Below are 21759 nucleotides of genomic sequence, written 5' to 3' on the forward strand. Positions count from 1 at the left end.
AATAACTAATAACTACTACGGTTATCTTTCTAGTTACTTTCTTCTTCATGATTTGTATGGAAATAGGCTGAGGCCTTTTGCTCCTGCCTCAGCACTTATGGGATCTGCCCTCTAAAGGGCACTGGACCGGGGGTCAGGATGCTGAGCACTTCGCATCACAGGACATTCTTGTCTGTTACCTCCAAGCTTGCACTGGATGGAAAACAAACCACTCCCCACCCAGGGCGTTATTCCCATGGGAGACCTGCCTGGGATGAAGGGGCTGGTCCTGGAGGTAGGATGTGTTTGCTGAATGGTGGGAAGGAGACAGCTGGTTAGGGGTGGCATGGGGAGGGTGGTGCTGGGGAAACATTCCTGACAGGGACCCCAGGGTGGGCACATCCTGGAGTGGCAATAGTTAACCTCTGCTCAGGAGGATTCCTCCTTCTCTTGGTAGCCAGCATCTCCTGGGGGCCCACGGGAGAGCAGGAACCTGCAAGCCCAAGAGACCCGGGGGATGGCAACTGTGCTTCCCACAGGAGGTGTGGTTTGGGCAAACTGTCTCAACCCTGGAGCCTCTGTTCTTATTCTCATACACTGAACCCATCCCTACTTCTCAGGAGTGATTAAGAGGTTTCCAGAAACGGCCATCCCAGTGAAGGGAGGCGGCTGTCGCTCTGCGTCCTTTGCTGAGCTCCCCATTGTGTCCATTGTGTACAAGCTTGTGAAGGGACACATTCTTTGTGATGTGATCAAGGCCTAGTAAAAACAGTGCAATACTACAGCTGCGTTTACTGAGCGGGGCTTTCGCAGGCTGGAACTAAGAATTTCCCATATGCGTAATAGCCACAGCCCAAATATCTGGCAGTGAGTTTTGTAATTCCCCAGTACAGGCCTGGACAGTGTCTGGGTGGGGCCTGGAAGCCACAGGAGACACCCAAAGCCAGGCAGAGCCCCGGGGCAAGGGGGCGGCAGGCAGGTGTGGTGCTGGGTGCGGCCTGGGGCGGGCTTGCACCCCCACACCCAAGTGAGCAGCCTGCTTGATCCTCAGCCACAGGAGCCAGACCTGTGGAGTCCCAGCAGAGGCTGACCTGTGTCTCTGCATCTCCCCAAGAAAGTTGCCCCCGAGGTGAACAAGATGGCCTGGTGGAAAGCCTGGGTAAGCAGGAGCTGGCAGGAGAGCTGGGCTCCTGCACAGTGTTGGGTGCTGGGCAGCAGGGAGGCCTGAGAGATGTGAGGGCGCCTTTGGCTGCCTGCTGAGCCAAGCATGGAGGGCGGGGAGGAGGCGAGAAGAAATAGTCCCAGGCCTAGAGCGCCCACGGCAGGACGGGAGCTGGGCCGGGAGACAGGCCGATGAAGAAATCTGGAAACGCAGGGGGAAGCTGAGGTTTGAGAGCAGTCCAGGGGAGGGAACCCTGCAGGAGTGGGACTGCTCGAAGGAGGGGGTGTCATGGTTGAGCCATGTGTGTAAATGTGTGTGGGGTGCACACGTGTGTGCATTTGGGGAGAATCAGGCATACCGTTCCTTCAGAGGGAACTGCATTCAGAGGCTCAGAGGGTGGGGAGCTTGGCTTTGGGGAAAGCTGCTCAGCACAGCTCGAGAGTCCGGGTCCAGGAGGAGATGGACCTAGGGAAGCAGGCAGGGCCAGCTCCTGAAAGGCCTTGCATGGCAGGCTGAGGAGTTCAGGCCTTACCTTAAGAGCAGTGGGAAGGCATGGAAGGGCTTTGAGTGGGAGAGTAACCTAAACCTGCTGTTGGAGACCCATCAATGCCTTCACCTCGGAGATCAAAGACCAGAGAGGGAAGAGAGAAAGCAGGAGACGCTGGCTGCTGGAGTCTTGAGGAACCCGGGGCTCAGTGCAGCCCATCCCCAGCAGAGCTGATGGGTTCTCAGGAGCTTTCCATCTGTGCTTGAGCCTGAGGCTGTTGCTGTGCTAAGGAGTTGACAGGGGACAGGGATGACATCTCCCAGCTGCCGACTCTGTACACCCTCTTTCTTTCCTCACAGGCAGCCTCAGGATGTCAGGGCTGCATTTTCTGTTTTGCAGATGAAGAAATGGAGGCTCAGAGACACTGAGTGACTTGCTAAGGTCTCTCAGCCAGCAGGTTCTGGTCAGAGAGCACTGAGGTCTCTTTGCTCAGCCCCAGGCTCTCTGTGAGCTTTCGTGAGGGACCCAGGCTTATCCAGCTTCAGGGAATCTCTTGGTCATAGATGTCATAACCCAGGCAGGGACTCTCAGGGTCAGACATACTAGGCTCTGGACAGGCGGGACACAGAGGAAGCCAGGGTGATGTGGGACAGCTGTCCTGGCCCCCAGGGAAGCAGCCATCTGCCAGGACAAGGGACCATGGCAGCTTCCAGCGTCAACCAGGCTGCAGGGAACCTGCCTTTGAGGAGGTGGATGTGGCCTGGAGAGCCCAGTGCTGGGTGGTTTCCAAAGTCAGGTGCTGGCCAAGGCAGTCTGACACTGGCCTTGCACCCGGTTCAGCTGGACAAAGGGCTCTGTCAAACTGGCAGGATCACTGTGGCACTCACTGAGCCCCTGCTGTGTGCCAGACACTGCTCTGAGGCACCTCACATTCAATATCTCCCTAGAGCCTCACAAGAAGTCTATGAAGTAGATACCAGTATCCTTATCCACAGATGAGAAAAAGTAGGCTAGGCAGGTGCCTGAACTCACTAGTGAGTGCTGGAGTCTGGGTGAAAATCTGAACAGCCTGACTCCAGGGCCAAAACTGTGCTCTGGACATTCATGCCCCATGTGAGAGCTGGCTTGGGACAGCAGTTCACAGACAGACCCCACCCAGGAACAGGATGGGAGGGGATGAGGGAGCCACTCACTGGAGAGAGCTCTGTCTGCAGGCAGGGCCCCTCTGCGCCTCTCATTTTGGTGTTGCCTTTTCCTCTGTGTCTCTCTTGTAGAGACAAACCCATTTCCCAGGCCTCTGAGCAGCCACATACCAGGAGGAAGGCCAAGGTGTGGCAGCTCCCCTGCGCCTGTCACAGAACAAGTTATATTAATAGACGTAGTTACAGGATGGTCTGAGTCACCTTTTCAGTGAAAATGTGCCTGTCTGGACTAGCACTGCCCTGGGTAAGACCCTGCAGGAGCCTGAGGCTGGCCCTTTTTCCTCAGCAGGGGGTCTAGAGCTCCAGGACTTCGCACTGATAGCTAGGGGTCCGATTCCCAGAACATTGCCTCTTATTTTCTAAAACCTTAGAGTGGGAAGTGAGGTGGAGGCTTCTCAATGCAGCAAAATCAGAACCAGCTGGGGAGCTGCTTACAAATGCTGCACTTGAGCCCTACCACACCCCTGCTGGACAGCATGCTCCTCAGGGATGCAGTCACACAGCCTGGCCACTTGCTTGTGCACCACAGCCCCCTGAGTGCCAGGGCAGAGGGAGGCTGGCAGGCACTGAGGGCTGAGATGCCTCCCACATTCCCAGACGACCTGCGTTCCTGTGGGTGAAGCTTCCTTCAGTGGAACATACCAGGGACACTCATTGCCTGGGAAAGGTTGAGTCATCAATAGGGCAGGGGAGGCAGACAGAGCTCAGCTTCTGAGTCAGGTTGGGGGTGAAGTCCCAGCAGCACCGCTTACTAGCTGTGTAAGGGAGTCCAGCTCCCTTTCTGTAAAGTGAGGCATCAGTACTTACCTAGCACAACTGTTGAGGAAGCTGTGATGTAAGCATTGCATCTAAAGCACCTGGTCCAGACCCGGCATACACAAAGGGCTCCAAGTGCTAGGAGGAGTAATAGCAGGGTGTTACCACAAGTAAGGGATCTCGTGTGTGCACACAGCTGGGCAATATCTGGGGCCACACTGGCTCTCTGAGTGGAATTTCCATAGGAATTGTTTCTAACTATTTCCGCTGTGAAACATAGTGCTAAGAAATGACTCAGGAAGCTCGTTACCAAACATTTGAAATTCAAGCAAAGGGTTCAAAAAATGTCTTACCTCTTACTCAAAGGATCCTTACCTCTTACTCAAAAGATCCTTACAGATATACCATCCATGGGAATCTCTCTATTTTCAGAACCTAATTAAGGGCTTGGATGGGTGGCTGGGTGTGTGGGTGGGTGGATGGATAGATGAATGGGTGGAAGGGTGGGTGCATAGCTGGATAGGTGGGTGGATGGGTGGATGGATGAATGGATGGATGGATGGATAGCTGGATGGGTGGGTGGATGGATGGATGGATGAATGGATGGATGGATGGTTGGACGGATGGATGGATGGATGGATAGCTGGATGGGTGGGTGGATGGATGGATGGATGGATGGATGGATGGATGGATAGCTGGATGGGTGGGTGGGTGGATGGATGGATGGCTGTGGTAGTGAAATAGATAAGCAGGTAGGTGGGAAAGTAGATGGGTGAATGATGGACATGATGGAAGGAATAAGTGAACAGGTAAGTGGAAGGCCAGACTGTATGGGACTAAACTTTTCATCCTGGAGGATCTCTGAGTCTCCCTCTAATTCAATAGCTATCTCCAATGCTCCTGCACGCTCTACCATCCCTCCACCCAAAACATACTTATGAGGAGTCGTCCGTCTTAAGCATCTGAGAAATTCTGCAGGGCACAAGTTTAAAGAGGCCCCAGGCAAGCTCTGAACTGGAGGCTTGGAATTCAAGGGCTCAGGTTCTTGGTTTTCCGGTTTATTTCACAATCTGCACAGCATCTTGTGGGTTTTTCTAAACCTGACGCTCTGAGCCCCATGAGCCTCTGGACTTGCAAACACCCTGAGCTGTCAGGATGCTGGGTCCCCACCCTCTAAGTTCCTGTAAGCCCCAACTCCCCAGGAAGAGGGCAGACAGAGCTCAAAGCATTCCTCAGAAAGGCAGAGCCATGCGTGGCTCCCAGCCTCATCTGCACGCTCTGAAGGTGCACACTCAGCTCCAGGAAGCCTTTGCTTAAGTGTTCCTTTTCTTCCTAACTTTGGGTGAGTGTGTCCCTTCCTGCGGTCTGTGGATGGTGCTGGAGGGAGCTAGGTGTGGCTGGAGCCACTGTCTGCCCTCAGACAGCACAGGCAGGAACAGGAAAGGCTTCATGGCTTCTCCTCACAAGCTCTGGCTCTGGCTACTCTGCCCTGTTGGCCAAAGGGCTGAAGGGCTGAGCACAGGCCTGTAAGGCCTGAGATCTCCGTGCCCAGGGAAGGGAATCACCCTGTCGGGGCAGACTACAAGGTGGGGACCAGGAGCCTGTGCTGCCCTTCCTATCCCTGCCTGCTTTGAACAGGCCTGGTTCTCTTGCAGGTTGAACAGGAGGGCGTCACAGTGAAAAGCAGCTCCCACTTCAACCCAGACCCTGATGCAGAGACCCTCTACACAGCCATGAAGGGCATCGGTGAGTGGGTGTTGGCAGCCTTGCCACCTCTGCTCAAGACCCCAAGCCCATAGCCCTGGAAAGTGGATGCCAGGGGACATCTGGGGAGCTGGAGTGTCCCATGATAGTCTCAGACTAACTCCACTACCCAGAGAATCACACAGGCCCACATTTCTGCAGTGCAGTCGGCACCCACCCCGCAAAACTGGACAGGAGGATGCTGCTCCGCCCTGGGTAATGGGGCGGGGAGGTCAGCTGTGCGTTCCTATGAGTGACTTCCCATCAGTCTGAGCTCTCTCACTTGTGAAGCGGCCCCAAAAATTCTGGGCCTCATGTGTTACATGAAGTATGAAGGGGATGGTGCTGTATGATGCCAGGCACAGGGCTGGTGGGGCTATGGGGTATGGGGTGTTTGTGGGGCTGACTCAGGGCCCCCTGCCCCATGTCGATGGCCCTGGAGCCAGCTTCCTTCCCCTCTCCGGCACTTGCCCAGTGCCACCCTCAGCACTACCGTGAGTGGGCGAGGGCTGGACTGAGGCCAGATTTTAAAAACTTGCCCAGAAAGCCCTCCTGACCTGAGAGCAGAGCATACATTCTTGACCCCGCCCCAGCTGGGGCTGACCTCTTAGCCAGCTCTGCCCAAGGATGGGGCATCAACGAGAACTCCCACTCTGAGGAGCCCAGAAAACGTTCTCACGTCCTCCGCCTTCTGTGAAGCCTTGACTGTTATCTCCATTTCCCACATGAGAAAACAGAGGCCCGGGGAGATGAGGCTCGCTGCCCGATGCCGTGCCATTGCTGGGCCAGGCCTCGGATCCAGAGGTTGGACTCAGTCCTGACCTTCCCCTACTGCAACCAACACAAAGGAGGTCTCACTCGGCCAAGCTTCTAAGGCTCAGGCTGATGTCCAGAGCCACCCAGGCTTCAATTCTATCTTGTGAGGCTGAGCCTAGGCATACCCCAACATTGGGGAGTGGATGTGGAAAATGGGGAGCCAGATTTCCTAAGGACCTTGTTTACACCACAAAAAACGGTTCAGGGGTTCTGAGCTATCCAGATGTCATGTCCTCACCGCTCAGCCACCAAGCAGCTGCCTTCACCTTCCCCTCCCCAGCCCTCACCTGTGCCCATGGGTGCAGCAGGGTCACTCGCCCTGTATCCCTGCAGGGACCAACGAGCAGGCCATCATCGATGTGCTCACCAGGAGGAGCAACGCGCAGAGGCAGCAGATCGCCAAGTCCTTCAAGGCTCAGTTCGGCAAGGCAAGGGGAAGGCTGGTGGGGGTGGGGAGAGGTGAGCCTCGGGGCTGGGGGTACAGCCTGGGGGCAGCTCCATTCTGGACCACCTTCCCCTAGAGCCAGCCCACTGGCAGCATGGGCACACGGGAGCTGCTTGCACTGAAACAATTGCTCTTTATTTGAAAGTCAAATGTAGCTGGCCGTCCCATGTTTTATCTGGCATACCTACTTTTAGGTGTCAGAGCCCAGGCCCGGGGCTGGCCTTCCTTGCCTCCTTTCCCACCTCCTTCCTCACTGCGTTCCTTCTCAGGCACCTGCAGTCCCCACTGGAGCTCTGTCTCCCGGCCCCCAGGTTAGCTCACCCTGCCCCCAGGACCCAGACCACCCTTCTCTTTCCCACACCCCAGGCACGCAAGCCTGGCTTCGCTCTGTTCTGGGGTGCAGCCACGCTCTCCTCAGTGGAGCTGCCTGCACCCTCGCCTCATCCCTTCTGCCACCTGGGAATGCTAAGAGCCTGGAGCAAGCATGCCAGACCCTTTGTTTCTCCTCCTACCTGCCCTCCCCCGGGACAAAGCTCGACGTGGGGGTACACAGTAAACACAAGATTAAATACGTGCCTAGCCACGGTTGCCTGAAGCCTCTAGCCATCAAATCATTTGTTTGGAGAGTTAATGAAGGAAGATCAGCTCAAATATTCTCCTGGAGAACTCAGTGTGCATTTTTACAATTTCCTTCTCTTAGTCCTCACAGCTGTACACTATTCTCTGCATTCAAACATTTGGGGAATCTGACGCTCAGAGAGGTTGTAAGTTAACCAAGGTCCCAGAGCCCCTAATCAACAAGGTGAGGATTAAAATCCAGGTCTGACAAAGCCCTTGATCTCTGTGCTGCTCTGTAGATCAGCTGATGTGGCCTGGTGGCTCCTTGTAGTAGCATGTACCCTGAGAAGGAGACACATGTGAGACAGATTTTTTAATTCAGGCATGCATTCATTCATTGAGTCCCAAGTGACAGGTACTTTATGGGGATGCCACACTCAGAGCTTGCGGTCTAGCTAGGAATGGCAATTTCATTTTACTGAGAGCTTATGATGTGCCCAGCAGCACAATGAATGCTAAGTTGGGTCACACACGTCTCTGTATCAACCCCCTGAGCAATGGGATGAAGCGGAAGCATGTTCATCTCCATATAACTGGTAAAGATACTGATGCTCAGAGAAGCTAAGGAGCTGGCCTAAGAAACCAAGCCTGCATGTGGCAGGGCCCACGCAGAATCTAGCCCAACCCCCCAGGCCCAGCCACCACCCTGATGCCTGCACTCAGGTGGGCCTGGCTTATGACAAATATCACCTTTCCCTGTTCCTGCACTAGGACCTCACCGAGACCTTGAAGTCGGAGCTGAGTGGCAAGTTCGAGAGGCTCATTGTGGCCCTTATGTACCCGCCATACAGATACGAAGCCAAGGAGCTGCACGATGCCATGAAGGTGACCAGGCAGGCAGGGCAGGGGAGGGGCAGCGGTGCTCACATGACTGGATAAGGGCAATGCGGGGACCGGCACTGGCAGCCCAGAGCTCCCCTTGAGCCACTGTTTGGAATGGCCACGTGGACTGTAGCTAGGCCCAGTGAGCAGGTAGCCTGCTGCTCCGACTGCACCCACCACCTGAAGTCACTGGTTCCTAACTGACACATTGAGTGGCTGTGATGAAGCCAAAATCAGTATTTCTCAAAACCTCACCAGCTCAGGCGTACAGCAGTATTGGAAACCCACCTCTGCAGTCCCAGGCACAGCCCCCGCCCCCCGGGTTTCCCTTTACCTCTCACTACTCTTTGTTTTGGCAGATTAATAGGAAATGGGGACTCAGTAACAACAGCCATTCACTTGAAAGGACACTTGCTGCATGGACAGCACCAGGCATTTTACACGCATGCTCCCTAATCCACCTTCTGGACAGGGGAGGCTTATTATTCCCATTTATGGATCAGGATGCTTAGGCTCCGTGTCACGGAGCAGCCTGTCTGAGACCACCCAGCTAAGGAGGGAGAGCTGAGCCAGGGCTTCCCCATCACAGCACTTGCCCTCAGTGTCCAGCACTGAAGACAAGCATGTGATTTTCTCACCACATCCTCCTCTCCAAGTGGGACAGAGCAGTGAGGTCCTGCCTGAGGCTCAGGTATCTTAAGAAAAAAAGTGTGGCCAGCGCAGCAGGTCATGGCAGAGCGCTCCAGCAGGCAGAGGTTTCCGTCCACAGGGCTTAGGAACCAAGGAGGGCGTCATCATTGAGATCCTGGCCTCTCGGACCAAGAAGCAGCTGCAGGAGATAATGAAGGCGTACGAGGAAGGTAAGGGGTGGCACAGAAGGTGGGGCACAGGGGTCCGAGTTCAAGACTTGCTTGGGAGTGGCCACAAGCTTTGGCAGCCTAGCAGGGAACAAGGTTCCAGAAATAACCTGGGCCGCACTGGAAAGGACCCTTTGGGGACTTTTTCACCCATAGGTGCTGAGCACCTACTGTTTGCCAATACCTGGGCCTGATAGTGACATTGAACTTGACTCAAACTCAAACTATAAGCTTACCAGCTTCTCTTACGGGAAGAGAGGCACGTGGTCAGCTAAACTCTCTGCCCTTGAGGACCGCGGTGGGGGGGTGTGGACCCCAGGCTACAGTCAGTCCTCCGCATTGAGTACGCAGTGGGGAGTTTTCCTGGAGGCTTTGGCTTTGCCAAGCCTTGAGATGAAATGGAGCTTGATTGGCAGTCCCTGGCCTGGATCTCTGGCCTGGTCCATCTTTGTGCTTTGAGCTTGGTTGAGCATCCATGTCGCTTGTAGTTGTGAACCACCACCCAGGTGACAGCCATCTGCCACTTGGACACCTGGGCATTGCATCCACGCTCTGCCCCAAGGTCTTTCTTTCTTAGAAAGCTTTAATCAGGAGAAGTGTGGGGAACAGGACTGGAAGGAGGAAAGCAGGCTGTAGGTAGGCCCTCGGCCTCTGCTTGTACCTCATGGTCCTGTTTCCTTGCAGACTATGGGTCCAGCCTGGAGGAGGACATCCAAGCAGACACAAGTGGCTACCTGGAGAGGATCCTCGTGTGCCTCCTGCAGGTATCATAGCCCAGGCTCTTCGGAGCTCCTTGGTTTGTGGGTCCCAACAGCTCCATCCCAGGGAGTGGCCCTTGAACAGAGCCACCAGAGTCAGGGCAGGAGCATGCGACAGTCCTGGTGACCAGGGCTCATTGGGTGTGTCTCAGCATGGTTAGGGTGTCCCGACCCCAGGGTAGGGGCATGGGACAGTCCTGGTGGCCAGGGCTCATTGCGTGTGTCTCAGCATGGTTAGGGTGTCCCTACTCCAGGGCCCCCGCATCTGTCCTAACTCAGCCATGTGAAAGCCTTCTGGAAGAGGGAGGAGAGCAGGCCCTTCCTGCAGGTCTCATGCCAGGTGCTTTGCTTACCTTAGCTCCTTGAATCCCCCAAGCCTTATCAGACAGTCCTTACCACCCCCATTGTCCAGATGAGGAAACCAAGGGCAGAAGAGAATAATCAGCTTGCTGAAGTTTCCACAGCCAAAAAGCAGCAGCGCCATGCCTACCCTCCAAGCTCAGGATCCCCCCTCGGCCCTTGCTGCTCTGGTCAGCCGGCCTGCCTTACAGAGCCACCTCCTTTGTTCCTAGGGCAGCAGGGATGATGTGAGCGGCTTTGTGGACCCAGGACTGGCCCTCCAAGACGCACAGGTGAGGCTGCACCCAGCTGGCCATGTGGCCCCCATGCCCTGCCATCTGGACTCCGCCCCCTCTGCCCGTGGGGGCCTTTCTCTGACAGTAGGTGGGGACCCACCCAGCTCAGCTCTCTATAGACCTTTGCCCTTTAGTGTCTGGGGAGAAGAGTGAGGGTGTTGGAAGACTCAGGAGGAAGGAGCATGACTTGAGGGTAGGGAAGCGCTAAAGCTCTGTCCTGGTAGGAACAGCCCATGAACCTGGGGGCACTGGGCCCTGGTGCTGGACACATGTGTCCAGATCTCTGCAAGTCTGTCTGCTGGCAGAGGGAAGCCCGGGGACCGGGAATTCCTACAATGGCTTATAGCCCAAGATGGAGAAAATATTCTAAGCCAGAGCTGCTAGAGAAAGGGGAGCTCCCTGTTACAGAGGACCAAGCAGAGGAGCAGGCTGGCCTGGCAGAGTGGACCAGGGCTGGCCATGGCTGCAGCTCTGGGACTCTGGGGCTCCATCCCTCACCTCCCTGGTTTCTCTCACTGGCTTGTCATGGTTGTCCCAATGCTAGGATCTGCATGCAGCAGGCGAGAAGATTCGTGGGACTGATGAGATGAAATTCATCACCATCCTGTGCACGCGCAGTGCCACTCACCTGCTGAGAGGTACCAGGACAGAAGGGGCAGGGCTGGAGCCACAAGGGGTTCCCTGGCCATGAGCCTCTCCCTTGTATTTCTGCCTTGTCTAGAGTTAGGGAGAGAGCCAGGGAGCCCAGGACACTTTCCCTGGCCACCAAGTGGGAGGTCAGGGTGGCACACTGATGTGCAGCCTCTGATCCGAGACATTGAGGGCAGCACGAGGAGGTCTGACCATCCCCTGAGCAGAGCCCTCTCCACAGTGTTTGAAGAGTATGAGAAAATTGCCAACAAGAGCATTGAGGACAGCATCAAGAGTGAGACTCACGGCTCGCTGGAGGAGGCCATGCTCACTGTGGGTAAGAGCTCGGACATGTACATTTTTCAGGCCACAGGGCTCACCATGGGGCAGTACCAAAAAACAAAGGGCCTAGGGATGTGACCGCAAGAGACAGAATCCCTGTGTCACCTTCAGGAGATGTATCCCCAACTCACACTCTACCTGCTCCCTTCAGTCCAGAACCTAGGAACTACTCCTCTCCTAGAGTCCCAGTGTGTGCTGCCAAGGATTACTCTTTGTGCTGCCCACGTGGTGCCCATTGCTGTGTGACTCTGTGTGCCTGAGGGTCTGTGTGCATGAGACTGTGTCTGCATGAGTATGTGTGTATGAGTGTGTGTGTGAGAGGGTGTGCATGGGGTGTATGTGCATGAATGTGTGCCTAAGTGGGTATGTGCATGAGAATGTGTGCATGAGGATGCGGGCATGTGAGTGTGTGCATAAGAGTGTGTGAGCATGAGGGGGTGTGTGAGCATGAGGGTATGTGGGCATAAGAGTGTGTCTGCATGAGTGTGTGTACATGAGACTGTGTGCATGAGACTATGCATGAGGGTGTGTGTGCATGAGACTGTGCATGAGTGTGTGTGTGCACAAGGGTGTGTGCATGAGGGTGTGTGTGCATGCATGAGTGTGTGCATGAGAATGTGTGAGCATAAAAGTGTGAGTGAGATTATGAGAGTGTGTGTACTTGAGGGTGTGTGTGCCTGACTGTGTGGATGGGATGTGAGTGTGTGGGTGGGGATGTGTGTGTTTGAAAGACAGTGTATGTTTGTGAATGTAAGTGTGTGAGTGGATGCATGAGTGTGTGGGTATGTGTGTGAGAGAGACAGTGTGTGTGTGTGCCCACGCAAATGCGTACACCAGTGATTATGCCAGCCCCAGCCCTGTGCATACCCATGGCAGCCACGCAGGGAGCACTCTGGCTCTGGTTGTGAAGCCCTGACCAGCACAGAGTCACCTTTCCGGACGTGAGCCAGGAGTCTGGCCCCTGCCTTCATTGCCAGTTGAAGAAAAAATGATGTGTGGCTTGAGTCCAAACTGAGTGATGGATGGTCTGATGCTGAGAAATACTGGGGACCTTCCCCACAGCAGGAAGTCAGGGCTGCTCAGGAGGACCCATTCCAGAGCTCTCATGTGGTCCAGGGCTGAGATCACAATGGGAAGAGTCACTGCAGAGCAGAAAGCCGAGGCCCAGGGCAGATGGACGCCTCTTCTCCCACTTACACACGGAGCCCAGGTCAGGACTCCTGGCCTGCAGCTCTCACCTCCACACCAGGCTGCCTCTGTGCAGAGCCCAGCAGCCAGCAGGCTCCCTGCTGTGTCCTTGCCTCTCTGGATGGACAGGGCCATCTGAGACACCCCAGCTAGCCTTGGCTGCTGTGATACAATCTGGTTTATGTTGGGGCATCTAATCACACCCCTGCTGCAATCTCAGCTTCCAAAGTCTGCCTCTGGATCTGGCCTGAACCTCCCATGAATGAAGGGATTCCTCCATGAATTCCTCTGCCAGCAGGGAATAGTGAAGCCATGCAGTGCCGCATCGTACTGGGCCTTCCTATTCATTTCCTGTTGAAGCCTTACCTCAGTCTCATTTCCCAGATGAGTCAGGGAGGTCAGGTAATGAAGTCATACAGCACCATCAAAGCAGGAGGTGAACACACGCCTACCTCACTCAAAGCCCACACTCCTTCTGCAGCCCTGCGTGAAAACACCAAACTTCCCCACCCAGATGCCAAGTCTCTGAGCAACACCCATGAGGGCAATTGTGGGACCCACTCTCTGACCAGATACCCCCAAGTGCCTTAGTCTTCCAAGGCCAAGCTCCACTTATCACATGGGAATTCAAAATGCAGGGTTCCTGCTGGTAAGTGACGGAAGGCACTCTAAGGCCAGAAGCCACCAAACCATGGTGCTTCTGTGGAGCTGAGCGGCTGGATTTTTGGTGGAAGTGTCTCTGGGCTGACAGCCCAGGACCTGCCCTGGGCCTGAGCAGCCCTCGGAGGGGCTTGAGCTGGTGTCTCCAGACAAGACCCACAGTCCAGTGCATTTCACATCTCACCATTCTGCCTGCCTGCTCTGGGCCTTTGGAGCTGTGCCCAGTAACCCAGGCTTCCTTCCCTGTCCCATGCCACTTGACACAAAGCCTCTCACTTTGGGAAAGAAGGCACAAGGAAATATGCCAAGCCTTGCACAACACTGACTCTTAAGGTCCAAGGCAAGACATAAATAAATCAGGTTGTAGGCAATGCCACCTCCCAGCTCCAGATATTAACACAGCTTTCCTGTTTGCCAGTGAAATGCACCCGAAACCTCCACAGCTACTTTGCAGAGAGACTCTACTATGCCATGAAGGTAACTGTTCTGTCTTCTGCCTCCTGACATTCGCCCTACATAGCACCAAGTGCAAAGCCAAGGAGCTGAAAGCCGCCACTGTCTTCCACACTGGGGAGTTCTCTTACCCCCCAACCTCTTGTGGATCAGAAAAATTTTAGTTCTCAGAGGTGAAACCGAGTCTGGGACAGGGAAACTCCATCTCCGGAGGTGAATAATTCCCTGAAACTAAAATCATTGCCCATTTTCTCTAATTGATGGTTGCTGATATCTCCTGAAGTTGGTTCCACACCCAAAACCCAAGCCCTCTGGCCACCTCTGCCCAGGAAATGAGAGAGGGCATGCGATTCCCTTGGCCATGTGGCCCCAGCTAACATAAGACTGGTCAGGGACAAAGAGCAGGAAGGCCCTGCCTGTGAAATGCCTGGCTGAGCTGACTGCCGCGGCTGCTCTAGGAGGAAGTCTTGTTCCCGGAGCAGTGAGGATTTTGTGTCTAGGATCCGATGTGACAAACCAAACATACGGTATTTTGGAGCACTTGGCATCATAAAGGAAGAGCTATGGGCAATGGGTGAGAGGGGACTGAGGAAGTGGACACCCTAAGCCACAAAATCACCCCTCCTAATGCTTCCCCAGCTGAAGCACAGGCTCCTTCCAGCATCTCTTTCCCTCTAAAAGCCCCAGAACCCAACCACACAGATTTGTCCATCACTCAGAGATGGACAGGAAAGGCAAGGCAGGATTGTTGATGGCTGCTGTCTTGCCCAGGGAGCAGGGACGCGTGACGGGACCCTGATAAGGAACATTGTTTCAAGGAGCGAGATTGACTTAAATCTCATCAAGTGTCACTTCAAGAAGATGTATGACAAGACCCTCAGCAGCATGATCATGGTAAGCCAGGCATTCCCAATGCTGCGTCCAGTCCGAAACCTAGACATACCAGGAGACCTGGAGGCTGTGGCCAATGCCACGTGGGCCCCTCCCTTCCCAGTGGGCACCATGCGCTTACATTCATGACCATGTGGTGTGCGAAAGGAACAGCACAGGTCAGTGTGGCTGGAGCCTGAAGGGAGTTGGGGGTGGAGGGCAGATGGAGAGACCAAGGCATGGAGGCCCCCTGTGTCCCACTCAGATAGTTGGTTTTGAATTTGAGTTATGATTGCTCCTTGGAAAAGACACCAAATCCTTGCAGAAGGAGCCACCTCTGAAGAGTCAATGAGAGGAACTAGTCTGGTAGGAATCGGGGCCCACTGCTCAAATCCAGATTTAAGTAGCCCTGGCAACCAACTTCTAAGTAGATAAGTCAGATGAGCACCAATAGACTGCCTAACCAGATTCCAATTAGCGAAAGTTCTGGAGCCTTCAAAACATAGAGTGATTATCACACTGAGATAATTGGGAAAAACAGCTCACCTGGGGGTGTCTACAAATTGAGGTCTTGATGATTTCATTAGCAGAAGTCACATTAGGACAAATATATCCCCAAGCCTTCTTTGGTTACTAAGTCAAGTCTCTGGCTGTTCTGCAAATGTCCTTGTTAAGTGCACTTTTCAAGAAACACATAGCTGACGATATGTTGAAAAGACATTTCTGTTTCCAAATGTTTCAAGGTGGGGCAGCAGGTGGGCAGGGGAATGGGAGAGTTGGAATTATTCTTGGTTTCACAGTAAGCTCCCCAGCCAATCTTGTCAGGAGACAGGAGGGCAAGGCACATACCAGCCTGGACTGCCGCTGTCACCTGCAGACGGTCTGAGCTGACTGTCATCAGCCACACATGGTAACTTACAGCAACAGAGAGATTTCTAGAGATACATGAAGCCACCCTCTTTGAGTTTTATCTAATGTTGTTACTTAAGAAAATTGAGTTAGAATCATGAATATGTTCACTAAACATTTTCTTTTTAGTGTAGACCACAGATGTCATTAAAGCAAAAATGGTTTTCAACACTGATATGAGTTAGAAACTCCTGCATTGAAATTAAGAGGCAAATGTATAAACACTCCAAGTGTAATTCATGTATTTGAAAAAGGAAACAAAATTAATGCTTTTCTTTCTAAAAACTGTTACAAAAATTATCTTCAAAATAGTAAAACAGCAGGTGTGGTAGCCCACACCTGTAATCCCAGTACTTTGGGAGGCCAAGGCAGGAGGATCTCTTGAGCCCAGAAGTCCAAGGCTGCAGTGAGCTAGGACTGCACCACTGCACTCCAGGCTGGGTGACAGAGTGAGACCATGTCTAGAAAGAAAAAGTTAAAAAAAATTTAATTGTAGTTTAAAACCTGTAACAAGATTTCAGGCTCAAAACAGGAAAATTTTACTAAACAGTGAAAAAACAGACAATAACCATGAGATCTACACTGCCCCAGAGTGTGGAAAGTGGGACTAGCCCCAGCCTACGCCTTACTCACCATGCCCCTGCAGATGAATCCACTCCCCTCTCCTGGCCCTGCTATCCTCAACCGCATGAAGAAGAATCTGGGTGATCTGACCTGGCCCATTTCCCGGCTCTGTGTACAGAACCTGGACTAGCCAGTCCCATCAGGACCCACCAGTAGCTAAGAAACAGGGCTCCCCATCCATTGGACCACAAGGTCAGCCTCATCAGGAGAGAAACTGTGGACCCGCCGTGAGCCAGCCGCAGGGCAGACCGGCTCACCTTTCTCCTCCTGTGCCCTCACCACCTCTCAGCAAGATGCACAGCAGTGCAGCATTAATCTCATTTCATAGATGAGTCCCGCAGAGGTGATGGGGCTTGCCTCGGCCACACAGTCAGGGCATGATGGTCCAGGCTCCCTCTACCCCTGGCCCTGCTCCCAGGTGTGTGCTGGTACCCCACTCTCAGCCTTGGTTCCCAAGCTGCCACAGCAGGTGCTGAATAATGATGCATCATGTTGTGCAAATGAATGGCTGGATACACCTGGCTCCCGAATAGAAGAACCCTACAACCGCTGACAGGTGAGGGAGCCACCCACTCCTTCCTTGTTTAGGAGTGGAATGATCTCTGATTCATTTTCCACATTAATCCTGCTTGTAGTTGGTAAGAAAATCAAAAGGAGATGCAAAGGAATAGGCTGAAATTACAAACAAGGTTCCTAAACCCTGCAGTTTAGGAACTATGGAGGGCTGGGCCAGGTCTAAGCCAGGGGCACAGCTCTTAGTCATAATAACACAGGCGCTGTTGTAGAGCAGGCACAAACAAGCCCCTTCTCACGCTCCTGCATCTCCTGCTCACAGGAAGACACCAGCGGCGACTACAAGAATGCCCTGTTGAACCTGGTGGGCAGCGACCCCTGAGGCACAGAAGAACAAGAGCAAAGGCCATGAAGCCGGAGTCTCCAGGCCTCCTCACTCAACCTCGGCCATGGACGGGGATTGGGTGTGGGGGGCCCAGCCTTTCAGTCTTCTGTTTCCCTATTTCCAATGCTTTCCAGCTGGGTTTCTGAGCCAGAGGGTGGAACCAGCCTGGACTCCTCTTCCCAGCTTCCTCCAGGTCATTTCCCAGTGTGAACACAATGCCAGGCTTAGCATTTCTGCAGCCCGACAGGTGCCTCGGCATGAGGGGCCTGCGGGCTTGTGGGTCATCCCCTCCTCCCTGGACAGGAGCTTCCCAAGCTGGTCACAGAATCTCCTGGGCACAGGTTATGCAGACCCCAGCTCCACTCCCATCTATTGAAACAGGGTCTCCACACGAGGGGCCAGGGAATATGGGTTTTTAATAAGCATCTTGCCTATATGCTTCTCTGTTAGGCAGCTGGAGAGCTGGCTGGGAGCCCTTTTGTGTCAGAACACACATCCCTCAGCAGTGGAGAAACAAACACGTATCCAACCCAACCGGGTTGCCATAACATTCCTCTAAAAAAGTTAGGCTCTAGATGGACGAAAAATTCTCTCACCATCTTAATAACCAATTAATGCTCTGACCCAAGGACACTGTTTCCTAAAAGGTGTGGGCACCCCTGGCCACTGGCCGGGTTGGCTGCCCTGGACTTGCACCCCTCCACATGCAGCACAGGAGGGCATGGCCATGCCCTCAGCACCACTCTTGTCCCCACCGAACGGCTGAGACTGGAGATTCTGAGGTGCCTTTGCTGTGGCTTTCAGAATAAAAAAGATTTGTATTCAAATCACAGTGTCTTTGGATGTTTAGCAGGGACCAGAGTAGGACCAATTTAATTTGTCAGAAACAGAGCTTTGGGGAGCCACGAAGCCTGAGCACCCATGGGCATCTCCCCGTGGGAACACTGGGTGGGCTGCACCCATGGCCGCCCTGGGGACAACCCTTACCAATGAGGGTAGATTCCATTGACCTCCTGATGTATAGGCTACATCCTGGTATCTCAGGGTTAGAGAGGGACTTAAAGTCAGCTGGTGCTGTTCCAACCTGCGGCCTGACTACTACTTCCTTGGCATCCACCCAGGGGTGGTCCTTGGTGTGCTTGGGGGTGCACTTGGGTACTCAGCGTGTACTGGGTGTACTCAGGGAGCACCTGGGTCCTCAGGGTGCACTTCGCTGCCTCCAAAGTTGAGGACTCACTGTGTCCTTTCACAGCCCAGTCTTCTTCCAATGAATGCGACAAAGCAAAATTCTTACTTTCCCTGAACCAAATTCAGCCGCATTGAGCCCACACCTCTGCCATCTGGGGCAACGACACTTGTTCATTCCCAGTAACAACATTTTGGATATCTGAAGAAGGCCCACAAATTCTGCTATGACTTCTGTCAAAGACCAGTGTCCCTAGTCCCTTCAGTGGTCCCTCCAGTGGTCCCTCCTGGAGCCTGGTTTGGGACCATCACCCCTGAACATGCTCCAGTTTGCAAACTTCCCCTCAAATTGTGGCCCCGAGGGGTAAGCGTGTGCCCAGTAACCAGGCCGATCAGGGAGATGGGAGCAGTGTGGACTCTGAGTTCACTCGGATGGGAGGCAGATTCTGGCTCTGCCCTGTGCTGGCTCCATGACTCTGCCTGCATTAGGATATTCTTGTGCTGCCATAAAGCATTACCTGAGTCTGGGTAATTTATTGAAAAGGGGTTTAATTGGCTCACAGTCCTGCAGGCTATATAGGGAGCATGGTGCCGGCATCTGCTCAGATTCTGGGGAGACCTCTGGAGGGAGCTTGCAGTCATGGTGGAAGGTGAAGGGGTAGCCAACACCACGTAGCGAGAGTGAGAGCAAAAGAGGTGGAGGGAGGTGCCACACACTTTAAACAACCAGATCTCGTCAGAGCTCACTATGGTGAAGACAGCATCATGCCATGAGGGGCCCGCCCCCTGACCTAAACACCTCCCACCAGGCCCCACCTCCAACACTGGGGATCACATTTCAACATGAGATTTGAAGGGGACATCCAAACTATATCAGTGACTGAGTTGCTTACTCTCTCTCCCTAAGCCTCAGTTTCCTCACCTTTCTATACAGGGTGGGCTCCCAGTTACAACTGCCACCTTTGAAACCACCCCAGAGCCAGTGGTGTAAAACCCTCATGTATAATGTTTACAGATTCCGTGGGTCAGGAATTCTGGCAGGCACAGCAAGATGCTTATCTCTGCTCCAACAAGTACGGGGACTCAGCTGGGAAGACCTGAAGGCTGGGGTGACTCTAGGGCAGAGGGTTGGAATCATCTGGATGCCTCTTCACTCACATGTTGGGCACTGATGAGATGGCTGAAAGGCCAGGCTCAACCAGGACTGTCCACTGAGCTCCTACACGTAGCTTCTCCAGCATGGCAGCCTCAGGGTAGCAAGTGGTAGGGCTCCACAGTCTCCCAGTGGACAAGGACACCACCATTGCCTTCTGTGAGTTAGTGTCAGGAGTCACATAGCATCACTTACCCAGTGCCCTATCAGTTGAAGACATCACAAGCCACCCCAGCTTCAAGGAAAGAGGACATAGACCCCGTCAATGAGAAGGGTGGCAAAGAATTCAGGGACTGTTTTTAAATCTACAAGTGGTGCCCAAAATATTTAACAGCTGGCGTTGCACAACCCACTCACCTGAATGGCCGCTGTCTGCATGGAGGGAGCAGAGCCTGAGTGGCCCCTGCAGGGCCAGGCCTCAACCCTCAGTGCTGGATGGCAGGGCGTCTGTGGGGCCCCAGGGGAGGCTCCTGGGAGTTGGGGATGCAACAGCTATTCACCAACATGTCTTAGTCTTTTTAGACTGACATACAAAATACCATAAATAGGTGGCTTAAATAACAGACATTTATTTTGCACCGATCTGGAGTCTGGGAAGTCTAAGGTCAAGGTGCTGCCAATTCAGTTCCTGGGGAGGGCCTCTTCCTTCCTGCCTTTTTGACACATCCTCCCATGACCGTTCCTCTGTGCTGTGCTTACCCGTGGTCATGGGGGTAAGAGTTCTCTCCCTCTCTCCTGCTCTTTTTATAAGGTCACTATACCATCATGAGGGCCACATCCTCACAACCTCATCTAACCCTAATTACCTCCCAAAGGCTCCATCTCCAAACACCATCAAACTGGGGTAAGGTCTTCAACAACACACAATCAGACCACAACACAGCAAGGTGGGGGAGTTTAACAAAAACCTTTCGTAGCTGTATCCATGTGCTGTATCCTGGATCCCAGCGCCAGGTGAGGATTCTTTTTCCTCTTTCAGTTCAAGTCCTGCTCTGTGTGCAGATTTCCTTTCAGTGCTGAGCCTGCCTAGCTGCTTTCTGCTGAAGCCCTTTAGAAAGGACTTAGAGGATCTCTCAGCCCTGCAAGCCCCTCTGACCGCTGGGTTGATGAACACAGGAATCCTTTGCAACCCATCCCAGGCCTCAAGTGGCCAAACAGGAGCCTTGGGAGGAGCTGCAGCAAAGGACACCCCCCAGGAAATTCAGTCATGTCCAAGCATGTGCCCAGCAAGGCAATCTGCTTAAGCTGAGTCATGAAGTTGACTCATCTCCCCCAATAGGGCAGAATAGACATCACCTCCCCTTCTGCCTCCCTGCCAGCAGAGAAATCTGGGACAGGCCTGAAAGCAGGAGGTCTCCTCAGATTAGATGGGATGCTCTCTCTGCCTGGGGTCAGAGCTGGAGCAGCATGGGTGTAGGGGGTCTCAGCCCCGTGTGCTGGCTTCCACCAGATGACCCCCATGGCACCTGAGGAAGGAAGCAAAGGGGACCTGGCCAGGACAGCAGCAGCATCCACAGCACCTGCCAATCATTTTTGCTGGAGTAACCTTTTGGGCACTTCTGGTAAAGGAGACACATTCCATGGGTGCTTTTGCAATAGCTCTTTGGGATTTTTTAAAAACACACCTATGTTTTTAAAGATAATTTGGAGTCTTCCTAGTTTAATGTCAGCATAGGGGAAAAGTAAGGGAGTAGTGACAAAGATTCTTTGCCTGAGTAAACTTGAGTCAGGCTCCTGAACCTTCCAGGGCCACCTGTGCACTTTCTTGTAAAATCTAATTTGAGCAAGAACCCCGGAGGGGCAATTCAGAACCGACTTGTTCATATCTGACCACTCCCAATATCTGATCAGGGTCCTCGTCCTCCACCTTCCCAGGTGATGTCTGCTCACCCTGGCCTGTTGTCAGCAGGACTCCTGTTAGGTCAGTTTAGCCAGAATCCCCCTCACTCCTGGCGTTTCCTCCTGGTAATTTTCCATCTTCCAGCTCCACCTGCTCCGTGGCTCCAAGTCTTGACAGCTCGTGCTGTTTTTAGAATGAACTTGACCGTACATTGAGGTCTCTTCGCTTATTGTGATAGTCCTGCATAAAATCTGGTTTTACTGCTTCAACTTTTGTCTAGCTATGGTTTTCCTTTGCCATAGGTATTCCCTGCTTGCAGCCTTGCCATAGCTCTAACATCATTGCTTTTTAATTCTCTCCAAGAGTTGATATCTACATATACTCCCTCTTTATCCTCAGATCAATGTTTTTCATTTCCTAGGTGCTGAATTCCTTTTCTTCCATTGCTGGCTTAGAGAGAAGGCAGAACATGGTCCAGCATACTGAGCCCCAAGTTTGCCCTGCAGCATGATTTGAGACATAGTGTTTGTGCTACACAGGATTCTGTGAGCCATCCAATAGCCTTTCATACATTTGTTTTCTGCTTCAACTACAGAGTAGCTGCTCTTGGTAGCACCTAAGAACACTCTCTATTATGACATGTTATCTGTCTACGTGTCTCCCGCAGAAAAACTGTGAGCCCCTTGAAGTCAAGAACTTTATTTTATTTGTTTTTTTTTTTTTTTTT

At 53.2% G+C, this 21759-nt stretch overlaps 1 protein-coding gene across 2 annotated transcripts; it reads left to right on the forward strand.

Moving 5' to 3' along the window:
- The first annotated feature begins 814 nt into the window (after window positions 1-814).
- Window positions 815-17681, forward strand: LOC108294946 (annexin A8). Of its 2 annotated transcripts, XM_017516970.2 has the most exons (12): window positions 815-1138; window positions 5242-5332; window positions 6479-6573; window positions 7920-8033; window positions 8800-8890; window positions 9572-9651; window positions 10218-10277; window positions 10825-10918; window positions 11152-11247; window positions 13519-13577; window positions 14325-14447; window positions 16792-17681. In XM_017516970.2, the coding sequence occupies exons 1-12, from the start codon at window positions 1118-1120 to the stop codon at window positions 16849-16851; spliced, it is 984 nt and encodes a 327-aa protein (XP_017372459.1). In that variant the 5' UTR covers window positions 815-1117; the 3' UTR covers window positions 16852-17681. The 2 variants fall into 2 exon arrangements, with proteins under 2 accessions (XP_017372459.1, XP_017372460.1); XM_017516971.1 differs by lacking the exon at window positions 14325-14447.
- The last annotated feature ends 4078 nt before the right edge of the window (window positions 17682-21759 follow it).

The sequence above is a fragment of the Cebus imitator genome, unplaced genomic scaffold (assembly GCF_001604975.1).
Source record: "Cebus imitator isolate Cc_AM_T3 unplaced genomic scaffold, Cebus_imitator-1.0 Scaffold612, whole genome shotgun sequence".
In the NCBI taxonomy this organism is placed as follows: domain Eukaryota; kingdom Metazoa; phylum Chordata; class Mammalia; order Primates; family Cebidae; genus Cebus; species Cebus imitator.